The sequence below is a fragment of the Cannabis sativa genome, chromosome 1 (genome assembly GCF_029168945.1).
Source record: "Cannabis sativa cultivar Pink pepper isolate KNU-18-1 chromosome 1, ASM2916894v1, whole genome shotgun sequence".
In the NCBI taxonomy this organism is placed as follows: domain Eukaryota; kingdom Viridiplantae; phylum Streptophyta; class Magnoliopsida; order Rosales; family Cannabaceae; genus Cannabis; species Cannabis sativa.
Window position 1 is genome coordinate 40,546,815 of NC_083601.1, and position 22,774 is coordinate 40,569,588.

The 22,774-nt window shown below is 35.9% G+C and overlaps 2 protein-coding genes across 2 annotated transcripts; both read left to right on the forward strand.

Annotated features, from left to right (window-relative positions):
• The first annotated feature begins 12,237 nt into the window (after positions 1-12,237).
• LOC115723816 (uncharacterized) lies at positions 12,238-13,652 on the forward strand. Its single transcript, XM_061108360.1, has 2 exons — positions 12,238-13,386; positions 13,477-13,652. Exons 1-2 carry the CDS (start codon positions 12,600-12,602, stop codon positions 13,635-13,637), a joined length of 948 nt encoding a protein of 315 aa, XP_060964343.1. The 5' UTR covers positions 12,238-12,599; the 3' UTR covers positions 13,638-13,652.
• On the forward strand, positions 13,483-14,972 carry LOC133028999 (uncharacterized). Its single transcript, XM_061108361.1, has 3 exons — positions 13,483-13,633; positions 13,760-14,145; positions 14,228-14,972. Exons 2-3 carry the CDS (start codon positions 13,777-13,779, stop codon positions 14,771-14,773), a joined length of 915 nt encoding a protein of 304 aa, XP_060964344.1. The 5' UTR covers positions 13,483-13,633; positions 13,760-13,776; the 3' UTR covers positions 14,774-14,972.
• Positions 14,973-22,774: the final 7,802 nt, after the last annotated feature.

The window sequence follows — 22,774 nt, forward strand, 5'->3', positions numbered from 1 at the left end:
TTTTTGAGAAAATCCGTCCATCTATTCATTCAATCATTTCGACATTAATATATAGTAATTTGTGTTAATAATTGAATACGATAATTGGACGTGAAATGCTTTTTTTTTTTTTTCTGGCTAGGTCATGATCAATAAAGTGAAGAACTAAACCCTCAAAATAACTTTTGATGTACATTAAAGATAAAATTTAATATATGGTATATTTTATCTAAATATATATAAGTTGTGTACTTTGTGTTTTTAATATATAATGCTTATTAATTTAATACTTTGTATTTTAAAATCATATATTTGATACCTTAAAATTAAATTTATTTCATAAAATTTTATTAATGCAATCAAATTATCTTTAATTTTATAAATTCTAAATTCAAATTTCATTATTTGATTACATATAGCAGAAAACTATATACTAAAAAAATATCTTTAGTGACAACTTTTTAATCATTACAACATAAAATTTTTGTGATTAAATGTGATTTTTTAATCACAACAAAAAATTACTTGTGACTAAAACATAGTATTTAAATACAAGTTGTCACTAATTTAGTTTTATTTACAATATGTATTGTGATTAAAAATATATTTAGTGACAATAAATTGTCATTTTTGTAACTAATATCTATTTAGCTGCAATTTTTTTAGTCACAAATGTAGAAAAATTGATTTATGATTAGTCACAATTTTTTCACTTTTAGTTATAAATTTTATTACGAGTAAAAAAAAAAAAATTGTAGTGTCTTTTGATTAAATTGATAAATTTATATTAATTAAATCTTACTTTAAGATACTAAATATGTATAATTTTTAAAATATAAAATATTAAATACTAAATAAATATTATTAAAAATACAAAATACCAAATGTATATTTCCAAAAAAAAAAAAAAACAAAAGGTATTAAATAAACATATTCCATTTGAATATATAAATATTACATTAATGATTATTTGAACTTGGATAAATTAATGTACTTACATAAATGTATATATTGTAAATTATAATAGACAATTAAAAAGTAATCCTTTTTTATTTGTTTATTATATGTTTTTCTTACTAATATCATATTAGATTTGAAAAAGGTGAATATATTGTCAATTGACTTTCATCAATCCTGTTGTTCCTATTCATTGATCATATTAATTAATGTGGTATATACGTAGCCTAATAGTGAAGTGGATAAAATGAAATGTTTATGATGGGTATGTTTGTGAAAATGAAAGGACCGAATTTAAGAATTAAGAGGAAGAAAGGATAGTGAGAGTTGTGAAAGTTGAAAGAAACAAGTGAACAAGTAGTGTAGTGGATATCCAGCCAAAAACAAAAACAAAGAAATAAACAAGTGGAGATCCAAAGGGTGCACGAAAACGTGTGGTGCACACTCCTCTCACATTTCTCTTCTCAAAGAGAGTGTGCACCATTAATTCAATTTCTTTATTATTATTATCATATCAGAGAGTGTGCCGCATTCAATTATTGACTCATTCTCTCACAATTATCTTTGAGCAAAGAGTAGTTTTAATAACTTTTCTATTCTATCTAAAATAAAATTTGGGTGTGTTTGTCTTATATTATTTATGGGTTAATGTGTGTGTAATTTAAGTGTTCATATTATACTTAGTAGCTATTAAGACATAATCATATAATAAGAGTTTTGGTAATTAGAATAAATGTTATGTTTAGTGATCATTTATATATAAAAAAAATATGTGTGTTTATCTGCTCATGTATTAATAATGTGATTGCATTGCTCACAATAAATAATATTATATACATTTTGTGTAGTTTAAAAAAATATATTATCAAAATAATTAATACGTTGTAAATGAACTGATTTTAGAACCGATGAGACATCATTTTTTTTTAGTATTATTTTCACAATTTATTTCCCTATTTATCCTATGTTTTTTGCTCAAAATTTTACGAAAAACATATCATCATAACGAGGGACCCAGTAAAAATAGGAGATTCAATGATAATCCAAAAAACTGGTCCATGCTGTTCTCTACGATCCTTTATTATCTTTTTGTTTTTTTATTTGAAAGCTATGATCCTCTATATGTAATCGTAAATTATTCCATTATTACCTATATTTATGGAGCACTATAACAATATGCATGTTACTATTTCATTGATATGTTTTTATATGAGATTTGTACACAGCCGATGCTGGGATTGCATTTTGTATTTTTGTTCACCTAGCTAATAATTTCAACTACCTCATCTTATATTACAGTTGGATTTTATATATATATATATAATATATTTAATTATATGTGTGTTTATATCCACACTCTTATATCTTACCCTCGTATATTAACCCACCCCGAAAACCTAATTCAGGTTGTTTGTTACATTCCCCCTTTCTAATTCCTTTTTAAATCAACATATATATTTAATTTGTTAATATATCATTTCATATATGCAATTGTATTGATATTACTATATTTTTTAATTTTAATAATATAAGTTTTTCTAATTGTAATCGTATTTATATGTATGTATTATTATTTTCATTGAAATATATATTTAAATTTAGAATAATTGCCTACAGCACTATTTTTTTTAAAAAAAATACATTTTTATATTTAAAGATTTTTTTTAATATTTTTACGGTGTTCTAACAAAATTACACGAAAACGGAAAAACTACATAAAAATAATAGAAAAATAACATCTAAAGAACACGAAAATAACATGAAAACTACATTACAATATCAGAAAAATAACATCAAAATCACAACAAAAAATAACAAAAACCGTATTTTTTTTTTTGGTAAATGAGATAATTTGTATAACTTCAAAACTTTACACCAACATTCATTAAAAGATTATATTTTTTATATAAATTAAAATCGTAAAAATATTTAAAATTTTGTACAATTGTATTTGTGTAATTTTTTTATTATTATTTTTGTGATTTATGAAATTAATCCTATTATTTAATGGATGTTGGATTTTATGAACTGATCCATCCAATCGAATTAACTCAATTGATCTGATCCAATGAATAAATTGAATCGGTTCTAAATTTAATGTATTAATTGGTTGTCTATTGGATCTCAAATCTTTCCAATACTTTTAGCTATTATTAAGAGTAAATTTTATTTAAAAAATAAAATAAAATATAACTTAGTGAAAAAAATAAAATAAACACAATTTAAAATCTATTTCTCATTATTGATAAAACACAAATCTAACATATATACTAAATAATATAAAGTCAAACTTAATTTGCACCATCGCATAATCAAAATAATCAAAATATGATAATTATAAAACAAATCTAATCCAACTTACATACTAATGCTATCATAATCACTTATTTGACAGCCTCATAATCAACCTACACATTTGGAGCATGTGGAGTTCATAACCAATTTACACGCGTCACTACAAAAAATAGCTACTTTTAGTGACAATTTTTTAGTCACAACATAAATTTTTTGTGACTAAATGTGACTTTTAATCACAACAAAAAGTTACTTGTGATTAAAACATAGTACTTAGACACAAGTTGTCACTAATTTAATTTTAGTCACAACAAGTATTGTGACTAAAAACACATTTAGCCACAACAATTTGTAATTTTTGTAACTAATACTTTTAGCCACGGACTTTTTAGTCACAACATAGAAATACTTTTTAGTCCTCGTGTAATATTTCAAAAATGTATTTATATTTAATTAAACATATTTTATTTTATATAGAATAATTTAAGTATTTAAAGCATAATGATTAAGAGTATAATCTTACTAAGTAAATATATATTAATTATGGATTATTATATGAATGAATAAATTAGCGGAATTTATTAATGATAGAGATTTTATTATAATATAGGAGTATTGTATATGCTATTTATAAATAAAAAAATTTCAAGTTCGGGGTATGTGGAAACTCGATGCCAAGGATGTCATGACAATAAAAGAGTGAGTTTTAGATATGCCGAAATGTTTTAGTAATATTTGTATTATCGAGGTATTTCAGTAATTAGTTAAGACTAATTTACCCCTAACCTTAGAGATAACTTAAGAGCTAAGTTAAGGGTGTAATGGTCTTTCTACATAAGTCTTACTTAGTTTGTTTGTCTTTTAATGATTTTCTAGTGTAACTTGGGTTGGAGTAAACTTGAATAGGAAAAGGATTTTACTATTATCTTCATTATGAAAAAATAGATAAATAAATAAAACCTATTATCACCATCATCAACTTTTCCTTTTTTATCTCTCTCGAAAAAGCCTAGAAAACTAAGAGAAAAACCCTATTTTCAACCAGAGTTCTACCTCTTTTCAGCTAGGAGATTTTGTTCAAAGATAGAGCTAATTGAAGATAAATCAAGATAAGCTTAGCTCAAACTTTCCTTCCTCTATGAAATTTTGAAGGAAATCAAGTTTTAAGTTTGAATTTTCCATGAACTGGTTCTATATGATTAGATTAGTGTTAGAGCATGTTTTTAAGCTCTAATTATCAATTAGTAAGTTGTTTTTATGCTTGTGCTATTGGTTGAAAATTTAAATTTGAGTTCATGGAACTTAAGCTTGAGCTCTAATGATATTTTTTTTTTTTTTTAATTTTCATGTTTTTGGGATAATTGAATGGTGGGTTATGTTCTAATCATGACATTGTACTGTTCTCGAAAGTTTGGCAGGATTTGGAGAAGTATTGGTGGGGTTGGTATTGTTTAAACCACGTTTAGCCATTTCTACATGGAAAAACAGTTACAGTTTACTATAAACCCAGAAACCTGTTGCGATATTTTTGCACACGCAAGTGTACGTATCGTTTCAAGTAGTAGACTCACTAGGAGTGAGGTCGATCCCACAGGGAGTGTAGTTAAGTACGTTAAAATTAAATTTTTACTTCTATTTGATTAAATAAAAGATAGAAAAAAAAAAAAACAATGAAGTATAAGAAAAATAGTTGGAAGCAACAATTCGAGAAAATTGATAGTTAATAAACTAGGGTGTCGATTTCAATTGTTTTTATTGAATATGGCCTAATATGATTATTTTCCTAATATTAATTCCTATGCAATAGCAGGTATACTAAGGTAATTTATAGTCTTCTCAGATATATAAACCTCAATTACATGTAAACTTTCTACTCTCGTGATAAATTTAACATGCAACAGGCATTAAACACAGAAACCCTATAAGCTATCTAAACCATATAGGTACTCTCGTCCTATATCGAAATTCAGTTCTATTCTACTATAGCATATTTGACACTCACTTCTCAGATCTCGCATCAAACTCATAGACAGATAATTGGTGATCAGGCAATTAAAAGTAATTAAGCACAAATAAAATAGAATACATAGAAATTAGGGGGAAAATAAATCATATTAAAACCATAAACAATGTTAAACAATATCCATCTAACCCTAATAAAGTGTTTAGCTACTCATGTTCATTGAAGCACAATTACACATATTAACTTTAAGAAAAAAGATGAAAATAGAGAAGAGAAGAAGAGTAGAATGCTGAAAACCCTGAGAAGTATGCCTCCAATTTTGCAGTTGATCTCTCCACTCTGTATCTGAACTCTCACTTTTTTTCTCTCTGAGATTGCTTGCTGAAATCAACTCCATTCTTCCCTTTATATAGGCATTGAAGGCCTAAAAATATGGAAAAAAACGCAATATTTAAATTCCCATTCGGATTTAAATTTTTGGGAAACCTCAAACGAGATATTTTTTTTCTGCTGCATTGACTGATAGTATTTTGGCCATAAATCTCTCAATATTGCTCGGAATCGGACGATTCAAGATGTTCCGGAAAGATAAAAGAGAGATCTAGAACTTTCATGTTTTGACTTTTTCCAAAATCCAATCAGAAAACTGTCGAATTCAGGCTTGAAGTTTCGACTTCCACAATTTTCTCTATTTTAAATATCATGATATTTTTTATCATTTTCCCATCTTTTTCTCTGATATTTTTCTAATCTTCTTCTATTTTAAATCTGTAAAAATAAAAGATAACAAGCGTAAAAATGCTCCAAACACGATTAAAACTTAATTAAAAATATACTAAAATTAATCTAAAACTAATACTAAAAATAACCTAACAAATTCCCCCAAACTAAACTTTTACTCGTCCTCGAGTAAAACACTAAATAAACATTAAACAAGTCAATCTCCAAAACATGAGTAATTTTCAAGTAGCTTCAATAATATGATTATGAAAAAATTTACTCATGCATATAATCCAGAATTTTAGTTCAATTACACCCTTGACAGATTTCAATTTATTTTCATTTAGCTCATGAAACCATAGAATGCAATTAACTAACAATTAAACCACTTTATGCATGCCAATTAAAATCAACAATCCACTAACCCAAAATTCCATATGCTTGTAATACTTACTATTCTCCACTAATATATCTTAATGCACAACCAAGAATCAGAAAGTCTTTCTAGGCTTGTATTGTTAGGCTTAGGGTAAAGGTAGTTTAAATGGTCATTTTGGCTTGTCTATACCATAAGCTTTTCCAATTATGTCACCCAAAATATTTTTCACACAATCCCAATACCCCTTTTTCTAATTACATGAGAGATATATTCTTCAACAAGGGTGCAACAACTTTATATTTATCTTTTTTTTCTAGATTTGACACTAGTTGTCAGATTTTTCTTTCTTTTCTCATTTTTTTCAAGTTGTTGTCAATTAATTTTTTTTTTATATATATTCTCTCAATTTTCACACTTTTTCCACACATACAACAAACTTTCCATCCAAATTCTCCCAAACTAAAGATCTACTTATGGTATGATTAGAATTGAAATTTTGGGTATTTATGGGTTTATCTTTTTAGGCTCAATATGTGTAGAAAAAAATAAGCTAAGGCTCAAAAAGGGTAACTAGGATAAAATTATAGGGATGGCTTGACAAGCACAATCAATCCAAAAAAAAATTGCCTAAATCACTTTCCTAGTCATGCATAATTTATTATTTCGCCTCAAATAGCAAGCAAGCAAGTTCTAGAATTTATTTCAAACAACTTTCCATATGTCCCAATTAGCATACATAAAATAATTCAATTACTAGCAAATTACCTAATATGATTCCATGTTCTTTCAAGTATAAAATTGAAATTAGTCAAGAATGTAATATCGCCAAGCACACGGATTTTTCGAAAATAAGTGAACTTTTCAAATCATGCTATCTACCTACTTTTAAATTGACTCATATTAAGCAAATTGACTCAAAACAATAAAGACTAAAAACTAAAAATTAAAAGTCATAAAACTCAAAAAAAAAAAAAAAACTCAAAATAAAAATAAAAATTAAGTCACCCCCCCAAACTAAAGTGACACATTGTCCCCAATGTGACATTAAAGAAAAAGGAAAGGAAACTTACCTGAGCGCCACATCAATAAGCGGTTGACGCCCGTAATAAGCGTCATGCAAGACAACTTGAAAATTGTTATTGTACTTGCCTTCAAGCTTGGCAAGCGATGAGTTTGAACAAAAGTCAGCACCAACAACATAAGACTTTGGATGATGAGCTTGGGGAGAAGCCTTTTGTAGCTTGCAGAGGATATAATATGGTGTTGATGAAATATATGGATTCAGTGGTGGTTTATTTGTCAATATCATTGATGAAGTCGAATCAATGATGCCATGTTCTTCCTCATCCTCCAATGTCACAGTATCTACACTTTCATCTAACAACCTTTCTTCTTGTTGCTCACTCTCCACTTGGCTATCCATAGCCTTGCTTGTGATTTCATGTTCAATGAGTTCCTCTTCACAAGGATCTTGATCTTCAATTGTAGGCTCATTGTCTTCCTTGTATTCAACTAATGACCCTTCTTCATTGTAGCAATAACTCTCATAACTTTCATTATTGGAGTTATTACATTCTGAATCATGAGCCACTAAATTATCACATAAGGATCTCACCATGTCTGTTAAGCGATTAATCTCTCCTGGAAGTGATTGCATAAGTGCTAGTAGTTGCTCCTCTTTTTCATTTTGTTGGGATGAATTTGGGCAATAAGGTGGGTATTGGTGACTCCAACCCTGAAGTGATGGATCCCAATGCCAGTCGTAATCAAAATCTGCCATGTTATTCAACAGATTTATTACATCATAGCCTCTCATTAATAGAGGTGCTCCAGTTGCCTCTGCTCCATAATCAACCCAGCTTCTTGTTTCATTATTAAGTCCATTATAAAAGAGCCGCGTAAAACACCCACTTGAGAAAGTGGGATAACATCTCTCTCCATACTCTTTAAATCTCCTCCAAGCAGAATAGAATGGTTCATTGTGTTGTTGGGCAAAATCCTCAAGATATAGCATCTGGATTTGTCTTGCAGGTCAAACTCATAAGTAAAACATTAGTAAAATTAAAAAAAAAAATAAAACTAAATTAGTACTAAAAAGATAAAAATTTGAAACAACAAAATTAATACTAAAACTAAAAAGAAAAACCAAATTAGAACAAAATTTAATTTTTAATAATATTAACTATCACTCCCCGGCAACGGCGCCAAAAACTTGTTGCGATATTTTTGCACACGCAAGTGTACGTATCGTTTCAAGTAGTAGACTCACTAGGAGTGAGGTCGATCCCACAGGGAGTGTAGTTAAGTACGTTAAAATTAAATTTTTACTTCTATTTGATTAAATAAAAGATAGAAAAAAAAAACAATGAAGTATAAGAAAAATAGTTGGAAGCAACAATTCGAGAAAATTGATAGTTAATAAACTAGGGTGTCGATTTCAATTGTTTTTATTGAATATGGCCTAATATGATTATTTTCCTAATATTAATTCCTATGCAATAGCAGGTTTACTAAGGTAATTTATAGTCTTCTCAGATATATAAACCTCAATTACATGTAAACTTTCTACTCTCGTGATAAATTTAACATGCAACAGGCATTAAACACAGAAACCCTATAAGCTATCTAAACCATATAGGTACTCTCGTTCTATATCGAAATTCAGTTCTATTCTACTATAGCATATTTGACACTCACTTCTCAGATCTCGCATCAAACTCATAGACAGATAATTGGTGATCAGGCAATTAAAAGTAATTAAGCACAAATAAAATAGAATACATAGAAATTAGGGGGAAAATAAATCATATTAAAACCATAAACAATGTTAAACAATATCCATCTAACCCTAATAAAGTGTTTAGCTACTCATGTTCATTGAAGCACAATTACACATATTAACTTTAAGAAAAAAAGATGAAAATAGAGAAGAGAAGAAGAGTAGAATGCTGAAAACCCTGAGAAGTATGCCTCCAATTTTGCAGTTGATCTCTCCACTCTGTATCTGAACTCTCACTTTTTTTCTCTCTGAGATTGCTTGCTGAAATCAACTCCATTCTTCCCTTTATATAGGCATTGAAGGCCTAAAAATATGGAAAAAAACGCAATATTTAAATTCCCATTCGGATTTAAATTTTTGGGAAACCTCAAACGAGATATTTTTTTTCTGCTGCATTGACTGATAGTATTTTGGCCATAAATCTCTCAATATTGCTCGGAATCGGACGATTCAAGATGTTCCGGAAAGATAAAAGAGAGATCTAGAACTTTCATGTTTTGACTTTTTCCAAAATCCAATCAGAAAACTGTCGAATTCAGGCTTGAAGTTTCGACTTCCACAATTTTCTCTATTTTAAATATCATGATATTTTTTATCATTTTCCCATCTTTTTCTCTGATATTTTTCTAATCTTCTTCTATTTTAAATCTGTAAAAATAAAAGATAACAAGCGTAAAAATGCTCCAAACACGATTAAAACTTAATTAAAAATATACTAAAATTAATCTAAAACTAATACTAAAAATAACCTAACAAAACCCAGACAACGATGAACTGTTTGGGGTGTTTTTTTCCAGCACTTAAGTTTTTATGTTTTATCGACATTTAGAGTATTACCACGCTATTTATCGAAAGGAAAATTTCTAGTTTTGAGTTTATGTCCTAGAACAGGATTAATTGAGTTATTTATTGTTTTACCGTTGTCGTGACATAGGGCCCAAGATTGTCGAGTGTTGTTCTACTTAAGTTGGCTTACACACCTAAATTTGAATCTGAGGTAAAAAAAAGTTAATTGTACCGCATTGCATGTCAAATTACGATACAGTAATTATTGTTAATACGAAAGAGTTATTACTCTATTTTGAGGCTGGTGTTAGATTTCTTACTTATCGGTTGTCTCATTAGACAACGATAGTGACATTAGTTGTCTCATTTGGAAATGAAGAATAGCCTATACTTATGAGGTATCTGGAGTAGTTTATCTTATTATACAAATAATTGAATTGTTAGTGTAGAGGCTAAAATCTACAATGATCGGAATGAGCGTTTGTGGGCACCGACAACCTGCGGAACAAAGACAAAGGATGACCGTAAAACCTTGGGACACCGGGGTGGTGCCGGCCGAAGGCACTCCGACGGTCAAGTCAGTAAATTTATAGTGCGAAGTAGAAAAGAAAACAAGAAATGTAAATAAATACTTCCTGTGTTTATGGTTATGTGGTGATCCACGGTCAAACCTCGCTCACCGGAATGAGAAAGAGTATGTCAGATCGTAGAGAAATAATAAGTTTGGTAGTAAAACTATAGAGAGAGAGTGAATATTCGTCTATGCTTCCCTTTTTCAGTCCCAGTGTGGGCCTATTTATTATCTTAGGAAAACGGCTACCTCTTGAAACGTGGTCCGTCCCTAGAGAAACGGTCTTCCCCCACTTCTCCAGGGATGAGCGTCATCTTTTTGGTTCGCTCCTCGATCAGCGTCCTCCCCTTAGTGTATCACTTAGAGGGTTGATATTCTTGCTCCGCTATGCTAGGGAAGATCGCTATTTTCGTGGGTTAGTTGGGAAACTTAACGTTCTTCTTCCCCCACGCGTCAACCCTAACATTACACTTTAGAATCAAGCTTTATTGTGGGTTGGACATTCGAATATGGGTATGACCCAAAAGGCATGGATTGGGCGTGGCCCATGTGAGCCATTGGGCTTACGGGTTCCTTGTTTCTGACTTATAAGTGGGCTTCGTAAGTACTTCGATCGTTGGGCCTTTTTCGTTGGGCTTAGAGCAATTTTTGGCCACTACAGTTTGTCCCTTGCTCTTTAAGTTGAGTTTTACTCAAGTTAAAGAGCATTACTCGTAGGTGTGCATGATTGACTCAGAGTGCCTGTAGCGTGATTTTAGATCGAGAATGATTGGGCCGGCATAAGTTGAAGTAGTTAGACTGAATATATCTATAAGTAATTTTGTTTTGATGAGGGCTTGTTACATCAGTGACTTTCAAGGCAAGTGTGTAGTTGTTTATCTTCAATTTGTTGGTGCCTCATCTTGTTCAATGTGAAATTGTAGCTAATTAGAGTTGGAGGCAATTCGAGCAAGGGAATGAATGGAGATAAGTGAATGAGTATTGAATCTAGTTTTCCAATGAGCAAAACATTAAAAAACTCTTGTTCGATGCCTTGCGTATGGCTGAGCGCCAATAGATTGAGTGGTTCATATGAGATTTTGTCCCTGGTGTGGTCATTCACGTCCTTTATAGGCTATGAAGAAGGTTTATAAGGATATGAGATCATTGTGTAGTGGAAGGAGTAAAAAAGCACACAACAAACATGAAATGAGTGTGCATTGTCACTTCATGTCTTAAACTTGATGTGAAATGTGAATAAACAATATATTTTGGTGATTGAAAAACACCACCGTATGAGTGTGTGGTGGTCTAAATAAGTACTACATATATACATATATGTGTATATGTGGGAGTGAATGTTTATTACACTAGTCTTGAGTTGACCATTCCACATATATATATTTATTTTATGTTAATAGTACCAATATTAGGTAATGTAATGCCTTTTCTTTTTGCATTTCACTTGAAGTGACTTTTGTTGATGTAGACAATTTATATTTGTAGTGATTTGCAAGATCACATGATTGTGTGTATATATACATTCATCAAAAAACCAATGCAACCCGTGGATAGGGCTGATTGTGGGTTTAGGAAATGTATTACTTATTTTCCTTCCTTTGTTATTGTACTATATAAGTAGGACCACTAATTTTTATTTGTCATTTGTCATCTTTCATTTTCAAGTGGTGTGGAGGAGAGCTTTGTGTGGTGAAAGGCTAAGAAGTCTCTCTTGTTGGTAAGTATTTCTAGTCTTTCCTTCACTATTTAGAATATTATTTTATTATTGGTGTTCTTGGTATTTTTGGTGTTCATGGAATAATGTATTATTCATAATCTTAGGTGTGTAGTGTTTGTATGCTTTGATTCGAATTTGTAACAAATAATGTGGTTTTTGTGTTTTGAACTTATCCATGACTTTCAAAGTATGACCATAGAAATTTTGTATAAAAGTAACAAGAATTTTTTGATAAGCATAGTGGGTGTGGTATGACCGTAGAATTTTGTATGAGCTTGATGCATAATACGTCCACTAAAATTTTAATAAAAGCATGATGCGTAGCATGGATGTAATGTTTTTATATGACGCGTAGTATGATCGTTGGATATCATAGCATATATATGTTTTGAGTTTTCATAGATCATTAAATTTTGTCTAGTGTTTGTGACCATACTCTTGTTGAGTGGTGAGATGGGATCTTGGGAAAGTGCGACTTCACCATTAATGATTGGGGTTCCTTCTTCTACAGAAGGAGGATCTCATTCAATGTTGGATAGTGATGAAGATATTCCTAATGCTCAACCATTACCTCAAGTCACTTTGGTTGACAGTGATGATGAGGGGGAAGTTTTTGATGAGAATGTATGTAAGATTGATGGAGAGCCTCGAGCTCTTGAGTATGCGATAATGGTACATGATTATGAGGGTGACAAGAATGAGTATGTCGGGCGGTCCCTTCACTTTTTGAGGGACAACCCGAGGTCTAGTATGACTAAGGGTGATATCCTACGCATGCGACATCAATATGAGATTCATTCTTCTATACAAATGCGACTTCCAACTATCGCTGAGCGTCCCGATTGGGATAGTGGCGATTGGGTTTGTATGTATGAATTTCCTTTTAGGATTGGCTTTCGATTCCCTTTCCCTCCATTTGTACAAGAAGTATTGGACTATTATGAGGTAGCTCCTAGCCAACTTATGCCAAATGCTTGGAGGTTATTGTTGGGTATAGAAGTCATAGTTAGAGTGAAGGGTAAGAGGGTTGACCTTGTAGATTTTCAGTCAAGTTATTATCTTAAACAACACGATACAGATAAGGGTCGATTTCTATTCACTCTTAGAGCGAACAAAAAAGCTTGGGTAACGGAGCTGGTTCCGAGCAACAAGAGGGGTTGGAGGAAGAAATATTGTTTTGTCAAAGGTGACCTGTTTGGAACGAGTGATTATGAGGTTCCTACTTCATGGAGAACCTTAAGTGAGTGAGGAGTGTTGGTTTCTTTGTCATTTTTTTTATTTGATACTTGATTTGTCTATGAATACTAATTACTTCTCTTTGTCATTGTAGGTAAGGGGCTCACTCGATGTCCTCGAGGGGGGTATTGGTCCGAAGCTCGAGTTAACGACTTGCTCTCTATTCCTTCCGATCAAAGAGCCCATAACAAGCTTCTTGTTTTGGATAAATCTTGTGTTGGAAATTTGTGGAGAGGTGCGCAACGTCGAAGGTAGTATTTTTTCACTCAACGTTGTCAAGCGCGTCCCCATCCTTTTGTTGACCCGAGCTTTAGAGAAGGTTAGTGGTCCCTTCTCTTTGATTCGTCATTTAACGGAAGAAGAACGTTTCCTTGCAGACCGTTATTATAAGAGGATGACTTTCAAGGTTTGTGGAGCGGATGATGCTGTCGCTAGGGGTAAGACTAATTTACTTGGAAAGAGGTCTAAGAAGACCACAAGTCATGTTGTGAAACCTCGAGTTCCTGCTAAGGAACATGGAACCGGTAGCTCTCAGTTGACAGCTGATGGTGTGGTTGCGGCTTCTCCACTAAGGGGTGACAACGAGTTGTCTATTGAGGAGAGTATGATCAACCTGTCCATCTCTTCCAACATTTCGGCCTACTCTGACCCTGCTTCTATCGAAGGTCATGTTGAGGCTCTTCTTCATCCGAGAGATGAAGAGCGTTTGAGGGGCATCGGAGTTGCTGGGCGAGCGAATTACGGTGTTTCTACGATTTACCAAGTAAGTTTGGAAAGAATTTGTATGTACGCATATGTAGTTATTTTTGTGTGTTACTCGTGGTAATTCAACTTGTTTTTTGTAGGCTATTCAAGCAGTCCTCTACTTAAGGCGTGACACAATTTCGCTTGATCAAAAGAACAGAGCTTTGAACAAGGAGCATTCTAGACTTAGAAAGGAAGTGGAGAACTTGAAACTGGAAGGAGAGACTACCAAATCATCATATGACAAGCTAAAACAGGATTATTCCTCGTTGAATACTGAGTTGGAGCGTGTGCGTGCCAAACTCAAGGAGGAGGAGGCTAAGTATGTCGCATTGTACCAGGAGGTTGATGATATTTCACTCAAGACTGCCATCAAGACAAGGGGGGAGTTGATGATACAGTATAAGAAAGGGCTCCATCGTGGATGGGACGTCGATGGTGCTATTGCACTTCATGAAGAATATTTGGCTCTTGAGCAAGAGAATGAAATGGATGTTGACGCTCATATCTCTGTGTTTGATGAAGGCGCTGATGCTCATACCTCTGTCCCTAGTATGGGTGTCGACGCTCATACTTCTGTTTCTGGTGGGAGTGGCATTGACGATGTGATGTTCTCCATTGCTGAAGATGGTACCATTGCTCCATAGTGGGTCTTTTATTTAAACTTTAGGTCCAATTTGTTTAAAGTATGAACATCGCCATTGTGGCATTAAGTATGTATGCTTAACGATCCTTTTGATGTGCGGACATCCTCTTAATGATGACCCTTTTGAATTTTATGATGCTTTGATGTATGAACGTTGCTTTTGCGGTGGTGTGACTTATTATCTTAATTTGGTATTAATATTCTTCATTTTTCATTTTGCTGATGTTTTATGTTATTCGGTTGATGTAAATTTTGCATTGATCCATGTACTATATCCCCTAGTCTAAGTCTTAGTGAGGGTCACTAAAACTTAGACTTTGGAACAGCTTGACTGAGTACATCGCACTTGGCTGACCGTAACACTGTTGAGTAAATTTTATATTTAGTTACGATTGAACGCAATTCTAAAGGCTTGAGTTTATAGACGAATAGACGGGTTGGTCGCAGCCCTTATCACTTAATTTGTGAGTGAATACTTGGGTTGAGTGTGGGTTGAGCGTAGCTCCTATTACTTACTTTGTAAGTGAATAGTTGGGTTGAGCGTAGCTCATGTTACTTATTTTATAAGTGAAAAGTTGGGTTGAGCGTAGCTCCTATTACTTACTTTGTAAGTGAATAGTTGGGTTGAGCGTAGCTCATGTCACTTATTTTATAAGTGAAAAGTTGGGTTGAGCGTAGCTCTTATCACTTATTTTATAAGTGAAAAGTTGGGTTGAGCGTAGCTCCTATTACTTACTTTGTAAGTGAATAGTTGGGTTGAGCGTAGCTCATGTCACTTATTTTATAAGTGAATATTTGGGATGAGCGTAGCTCATGTCACCTATTTTATAAGTGAAAAGTTGGGTTGAGCGTAGCTCATATTACTTACTTTATAAGTGAATTGTTGGGTTGAGCGTAGCTCATGTCACTTATTTTATAAGTGAATATTTGGGATGAGCGTAGCCCATGTCACCTATTTTATAAGTGAAAAGTGGGATGAGCGTAGCTCCTATTACTTACTTTGTAAGTGAATAGTTGGGTTGAGCGTAGCTCATGTCACTTATTTTATAAGTGAATATTTGGGATGAGCGTAGCTCATGTCACCTATTTTATAAGTAAAAAGTGGGTTGAGCGTAGCTCCTATTACTTACTTTATAAGTGAATTGTTGGGTTGAGCGTAGCTCATGTCACTTATTTTATAAGTGAATATTTGGGATGAGCGTAGCTCATGTCACCTATTTTATAAGTGAAAAGTGGGATGAGCGTAGCTCCTATTACTTACTTTGTAAGTGAATAGTTGGGTTGAGCGTAGCTCATGTCACTTATTTTATAAGTGAAAAGTGGGATGAGCGTAGCTCCTATTACTTACTTTTTAAGTGAATAGTTGGGTTGAGCGTAGCTCATGTCACTTATTTTGTAAGTGAATATTTGGGATGAGCGTAGCTCATGTCACCTATTTTATAAGTGAAAAGTGGGATGAGCGTAGCTCCTATTACTTACTTTGTAAGTGAATAGTTGGGTTGAGCGTAGCTCATGTCACTTATTTTATAAGTGAATATTTGGGATGAGCGTAGCTCATGTCACCTATTTTATAAGTAAAAAGTGGGTTGAGCGTAGCTCCTATTACTTACTTTTTAAGTGAATAGTTGGGTTGAGCGTAGCTCATGTCACTTATTTTATAAGTGAATATTGGGTTGAGCGTAGCTCCTATTACTTACTTTGTAAGTAAATATTCTGGTTGAGCGTGGCTCACTTGTTATTACTTTTATTTTACGTTTTTGAGCTCCAAAATATAACAAACACTAAAAACAATTGACACAGGTATTTACGTGGAAACCCTTTCGGGAAAAAACCACGGGCGGAGCATGCGAAAATCCACTATGTAGAATGACAGTGTACAAGGGGGGCATTGTTTCGCCATACATGTGATTAGAAATGGTATTTCTTAAGGTGTATGGCATTCCAGCTATTTCCTATGTTTCTTCCATCTGCTGCTCGAAGTTTGTATGCTCCTTGGCCAACTTCTTTGTAATTTGGTAAGGCCCCTCCCAATTGGGTCCTAACTTGCCTGCTCCTTCTTCCTTCGTGTTTTGGAACACTCGTCGTAGTACCCATTCTCCGTCCTTGAATTGTCGGACCCTAATGTTCTTATTGAAATGTTGGGCCACCTTTTGCTGGTATGCTGCTATTCTGATAAGTGCTTGTTCTCTCTTTTCGTCTAACAAATCAAGTTCTGTGTTCATGGTCTGTTGATTTAGATCATCCGTGGAGTGTTCATATCTGATGGTTGGTATTTCGATTTCTGCTGGGATGACCGCTTCAGTTCCATATGTCAATGCAAATGGGGTCTCTCCAGTCGAGGTCTTTGCTGTTGTCCGGTAAGACCACAGTACCCCTGGTAATTCATCTGCCCATCTCCCTTTGGCTTTCTCTAGACGTTTTTTGAGTGTGTTGACTATTGTCTTGTTGGTTGATTCTGCTTGTCCGTTTGCTTGAGGGTATCGTGGTGTTGAGAATGATAATTGTATCCCCCATTCTGCACAAAAGCTTTGGAAGTCTTGGCTTATGAACTGTGAACCGTTGTCCGTAACTATCTCCTTTGGAATTCCGAACCTGCATATTATATTTTTCCAGATAAAGTTTTTTACCTCTCGATCTCTAACTTGTGCGAAGGCTTCAGCTTCTACCCATTTGGTGAAGTAGTCGATTAAGACTAGCATGAATACCCTCCGCCTGGAGCAGTTGGCATCTTGCCTACAATGTCCATCCCCCATCTCATAAATGGCCATGGTGTAAGTGAAGAGTGGAGCTTCTCTGGAGGTAAATGAGATATTTGAGCAAACCTTTGGCACTTGTCGCATTGTTGAACAAAATTATAGGAGTCCACTCGCATGGTTGGCCAATAGTAGCCTATTGTTAGGGCTTTGTTGCATAAACTCCGATGGCCTGAGTGGTTTCCGCATTCACCTTGATGTAGCTCTTGGAGAATGTAATTGGATTCAGCTGGTAATAGACATACGAGTAATGGCCCTGAGAATGATCGTCTATAGAGTTTCCCATTGTAGAGTGTAAATCTGGCCACTTTAGCTCTTAGTTTTCTTGACTCGTTCTTGTCATGCGGTAGGGTTCCATCCTCTAGGTACTGCATTATTGGCGTCATCCAGTTGTCTTGTTCATTCATATTTTTTACATCTTCGTTGGGTTTCCATGTCGCTGGCCATTGCATTATCACCACAGGAATGGTGACTCCATCTTTGATTTGAATGGATGAGCCGAGATTAGCAAGAGCGTCGGCGTGGTTGTTCTCTAGTCTCGGCACTTGGTTAATGGTGAATTTTGTGAATCTTGAAATCTTGTCTTGAACAATCTGGAGATAGGATGCCATTTTTGAATCTTTGACCTGGTATGACCCGTTGAGTTGGTTTACGATAAGTTGAGAATCTGACATGACTTCAATGGTTTTGGCATTCAACTCAATGGATAGATCTAGCCCAGCGATCAACGCCTCGTATTCAGCCTCATTATTGGTAAGTTTGAAGTCACATCCGATCGCCGCTGGATAACATCTCCTTGAGGGGAGATAAGGACGATTCCTAGGCCACTCCCCTTACTATTGCTTGATCCATCTACTGATAGCATCCATGTCGAGTTGGTTTGCTCGTTTAAGCATAATAATTCCTTTTCAGCTTGAACCTGTCCAACACAAGAAAAGTCAGCAATAAAATCTGCCAATACCTGTGACTTGATGGCTGTCCTCGGTTGATATGTTATGTCGTATTCACTGAGCTCAACAGCCCATTTGGTCATGCGTCCAGAAAGTTCCGGTTTGTGTAGAATGCTACGGAGTGGGTATTGGGTTAGCACCACTATAGGATGACACTGGAAATAGGGCCTGAGCTTGCGTCCTGCTGTGACAAGTGCTAAGGCCAATTTTTCCAGCTGAGTGTATCTTGTTTCAGCATCTAGCAATGTCTTCGAAACGTAGTAAATCGGTTGTTGCTTTCCTTCATCTTCTCGAACTAGTGCGGCGCTGACCGCTGCTTCTGAAACTGCCAGATACATGTACAGTGTTTCTCCATCCTTAGGCTTTGCTAGGAGTGGAGGGGAGCTAAGATAGCTCTTGAGTTGTCTTAGCGCTTCTTCGCATTCCTCCGTCCACACAAAGTCTTTGGTCTTTCTAAGAGTTGAAAAGAATAAGTGGCAGCGGTCGGATGACTTTGAAATGAAACGGCTGAGCGTTGCTATCCTTCCGTTGAGACGTTGAATATCTTTGATTGACTTTGGAGATTGTATATTTTGGATTGATCTTATCTGGTCTGGATTTGCTTCGATCCCTCTTTTTGTGACGAGGTAACCTAAGAATTTTCCTGAAGAGACACCAAAAGAGCATTTAGTAGGATTAAGTTTCATATTGTATTTTTCTAATACCTGGAATGCTTGCTTGAGGTGATCGAGGTGATTCTCTGCTGCTAAAGATTTGACAAGCATGTCGTCAATGTAAACTTCCATCGTCTTTCCAAGCATGTCGGCAAACATTCGATTGACTAGCCTTTGGTACGTGGCCCCTGCATTCTTTAGTCCGAACGGCATGACTTTGTAGCAAAAAGTCCCTCGCTCAGTTATGAATGATGTTTTTTCTTGATCATTGGGATGCATTAAGATTTGGTTATAACCAGAGAAGGCATCCATGAAACTCAACAATTCATGTCCAGCTGTTGCGTCTACCATCATGTCAATGTGAGGAAGTGGAAACGAATCCTTCGGACATGCCTTGTTGAGATCAGTAAAGTCGATACATACCCTCCATTTTCCATTCTTCTTCTTCACAACTACTACGTTTGCTAACCAGTCAGGATAATCAACCTCTCTGACTGATCCCACGTCGATTAGTTTTTGTATCTCTTCATTTATCACCTTGTTGCGATCGGGTGCAAATTTACGTCTTTTTTGTCGGACCGGTGGGTAATCAGGGTCAACCTGCAACTTGTGAACAATAATGTTAGAATCAATACCTGTCATGTCCTCATGGGACCATGCAAAGCAGTGATGGCGTTTGATTAAGAATTCGATCAGCCTGGCTCGAAACTCAGGTGTAAGCTTTGTTCCAATCTGGACTTTATGGTCTGGGAACTCCTTGCTAATGCACACGTCATCTAGGTCTTCCATACTAGGTTCATCCGGTGCAAAGGTTGGACTAGACTGCTGTAGTTGCTATAATGTTGCCGATTTCTCTTTTAGCGAGTTTTGATAACAATCTCGAGCAGTTTTTTGGGCTCCCCATATTTCTTTCACTCCCCACTTGGTTGGGAACCTGATCACTTGGTGGTATGTGGATGGCACAGCTTTCATGGAATGGATCCACGGTCGGCCCAAGATTGCATTATAAGCTGATGGAGAGTCAACTACAATGAACTTCGTCTGTAGGTTGACTCCTTCTGCATAAACGTGGAGTGTGACCTCGCCGACTGAGTGTTTTTGCTCTCCACTGAACCCAACCAATACTGTGGATTTGCGGATGATGGTGGCCTCGTCGATCCCCATCTCCCTAAGAGCATTCAAAAATAAGATGTTAGCAGAGCTACCGTTATCGATCAGTATACGTTTAGTAAAACAATTCGAAATGAATAAAGAAATGACTAAAGCATCATGGTGAGGATTGAGCAAATCTGAAGCTTCGTCGTCCACGAAGCTGATGATCTGTCCGTTATAGGCTGCTGGTTGTTTCTTTGGTCTACCCTCTGTCCCGATTATTTCACGTGCATGCCTCTTAGCAGCTGAGTATGTTACGCCGCTGACCTCTGACCCTCCGGAGATGACATTACATGTCCGGGTGTGCTGAGGTGGTTCGGGTGGTGTTGTTGGCCTCTTGTCTGCTTCCGTCACGGTCATCTTCCCCTTGTCGATAAAAATCTCGCAATTGACCTTTGCGCAAGAGTCCAGCCACTTCATATCTTAATGCTATGCATTCTGGAGTGGTATGTCCGTGGTCATTATGAAATTCACACCACTTTGTCGTGTCGCGCATTGCTGCTGGTTTTTTAATCTTTTCAGGCCACTTAACTTGGTTTCCCATTCCTTTCATTACTGCAACTATTTCGACAGGGCTAATGTTCAGGTTGTATTCAGGAATCGGTCCCTTGTCTGATTCCCTCATCCGCCGAGGTAGTGTTGTCTTTGCAATGTAATCTCTTGGTCTGTGTGATTGGGTGGAGTTCTCGCTATCTCTGTATGACCGTGATCTGTTGGTTGGATAAGGTTCTGAATAATGGTAGGACTGTCGTCGCTCTACCCTCTTCGGTACTCTATTGTCGCGAGAGTAAGAGTAGGATGTTGTCGATTGTCTATTGGATTCGTCTTCCTCCCACTTGATCTGCGCCCAAGCTTTGGCAAGCACGTCCTCCATTGTCCTGCATGGATATTTTGTGAGTTCTTTGTAAAGGTCAGATTCTACTGAGGCCTTTACGGAAGGCGGTAATGGCTGTGTCCACGTTGCATGCTGTGATGGAAACTTTTTCAGCATTGAATCTTGCCACATAGTCTCGTAAGGATTCACCTCTCCTCTGTTTGATGCGGTATAGGTCATCTGAGAGTTTCTCCAATTTCCTGCTGCTCGCAAATTGTTCTACAAAAACATCCGTTAACAAAGCAAAAGAAGAGATCGAATTATTGGGTAAATTCGTGTACCATTGGAGGGCTGGGCCAGCCAAGCTAGACCCAAACCCCTTACACATGCATGCCTCGCGCAACTCGCGAGGGATGGCGGCAGTGAACATCCTTTGTTTATAACTGGCTATATGATCGTTTGGATCGCTTGTTCCGTCGTACATCCTCATTAATGGGAACACAAACTTCTTTGGCATCTCGACCAATGCAATGGCGTCAACAAAAGGTGAGTCAGCAAAACTGCTAGGCAAACTTTTCTTTATTGGTGTTGGAACCCCTGGGATACGTTGGATCATTGCTTCCATCCCTTCGAACCTCCGAGCGATTGCTCGTTCAATCAAATCCTCCTGAGTTAGAGTATGAATGGTGGTATGACCTGCATCAACAGAAGATGGATTCAGGTTAGAGTTTAGCATAGCCTGTGTGGCAGTTACCTGTGATGGTGGGAATCCTTCAAGGGGAGACGTTTTTGGAGGATCAGATGTTGTAGTGCCAACCCCCAAATTGCTAGTCGATGGGGGGCTGACTATAGGCAGGCCAGTTGTAGGAGGGCTGACCGTAGGCAGACCAGTTGTTGGAAAAGGCGGCCGTAGGCGGGCCCGATTCTGAAAGGCGGCCGTGGCGGAGCCCGGTTGCGAAAGGGCGGCGAAGTAGGCAGGCCAGTTGTAGGAAGACTGACCGTAGGCAGGTCAGAGGCAACATTGTTGGTCGTTAGACCTCCAGAGTTTGTCCCATCTGTTTGCATATCAGCATGTCCAGATTGTTGAGGTTGAGAACCTCCTACGACAGAATGACTTCCTAACGTTGGAGTCGACGTTCCTCCGAGTGTTTGTTGATCAGAGACTTGGGTCTCTGTTCGTATAGGAGTTGAGTCTAGTGATGCCATTGGTGCAATTGGAACTCGGAACCGACTTTGAGCAACACTGGGAGTCGTCATGGTAGCCTTCAGTGACTCCATTTGTGATTTTATTGTGGCATTTTCACTCCTAAATGCTGCGTTCTCCTTCTTGAAGGTTGCATTTTCTCGCTCCAGAACTCCAGTTCGCTCAGCCATCTCGCGCATCTGGGCCATTATCGTGGCAAGCTGTTCATTGACATTGGGTTGTTCCTGGGCAACAAACTCTCCTTCTTCTGCCATTTGAAGTGTGGTGATGATAGATCGCCTTGCTCACAGTCAGTTTGTCAGGGCCCCACGGTGGGCGCCAAATTGTAGAGGCTAAAATCTACAATGATCGGAATGAGCGTTTGTGGGCACCGACAACCTGCGGAACAAAGACAAAGGATGACCGTAAAACCTTGGGACACCGGGGTGGTGCCGGCCGAAGGCACTCCGACGGTCAAGTCAGTAAATTTATAGTGC

What these genes read in the sequence shown, in the direction of transcription:
- LOC115723816 (XM_061108360.1), top strand. Translation starts at nt 12,600, where the DNA reads ATGGGATCTTGGGAAAGTGCGACTTCACCATTAATGATTGGGGTTCCT. An exon ending in TACTTCATGGAGAACCTTAA is followed by an intron (nt 13,387 to 13,476) that starts GTGAGTGAGGAG and finishes TTGTCATTGTAG; the next exon opens with GTAAGGGGCTCACTCGATGT.
- LOC133028999 (XM_061108361.1), top strand. Translation starts at nt 13,777, where the DNA reads ATGACTTTCAAGGTTTGTGGAGCGGATGATGCTGTCGCTAGGGGTAAG. An exon ending in GTGTTTCTACGATTTACCAA is followed by an intron (nt 14,146 to 14,227) that starts GTAAGTTTGGAA and finishes TGTTTTTTGTAG; the next exon opens with GCTATTCAAGCAGTCCTCTA.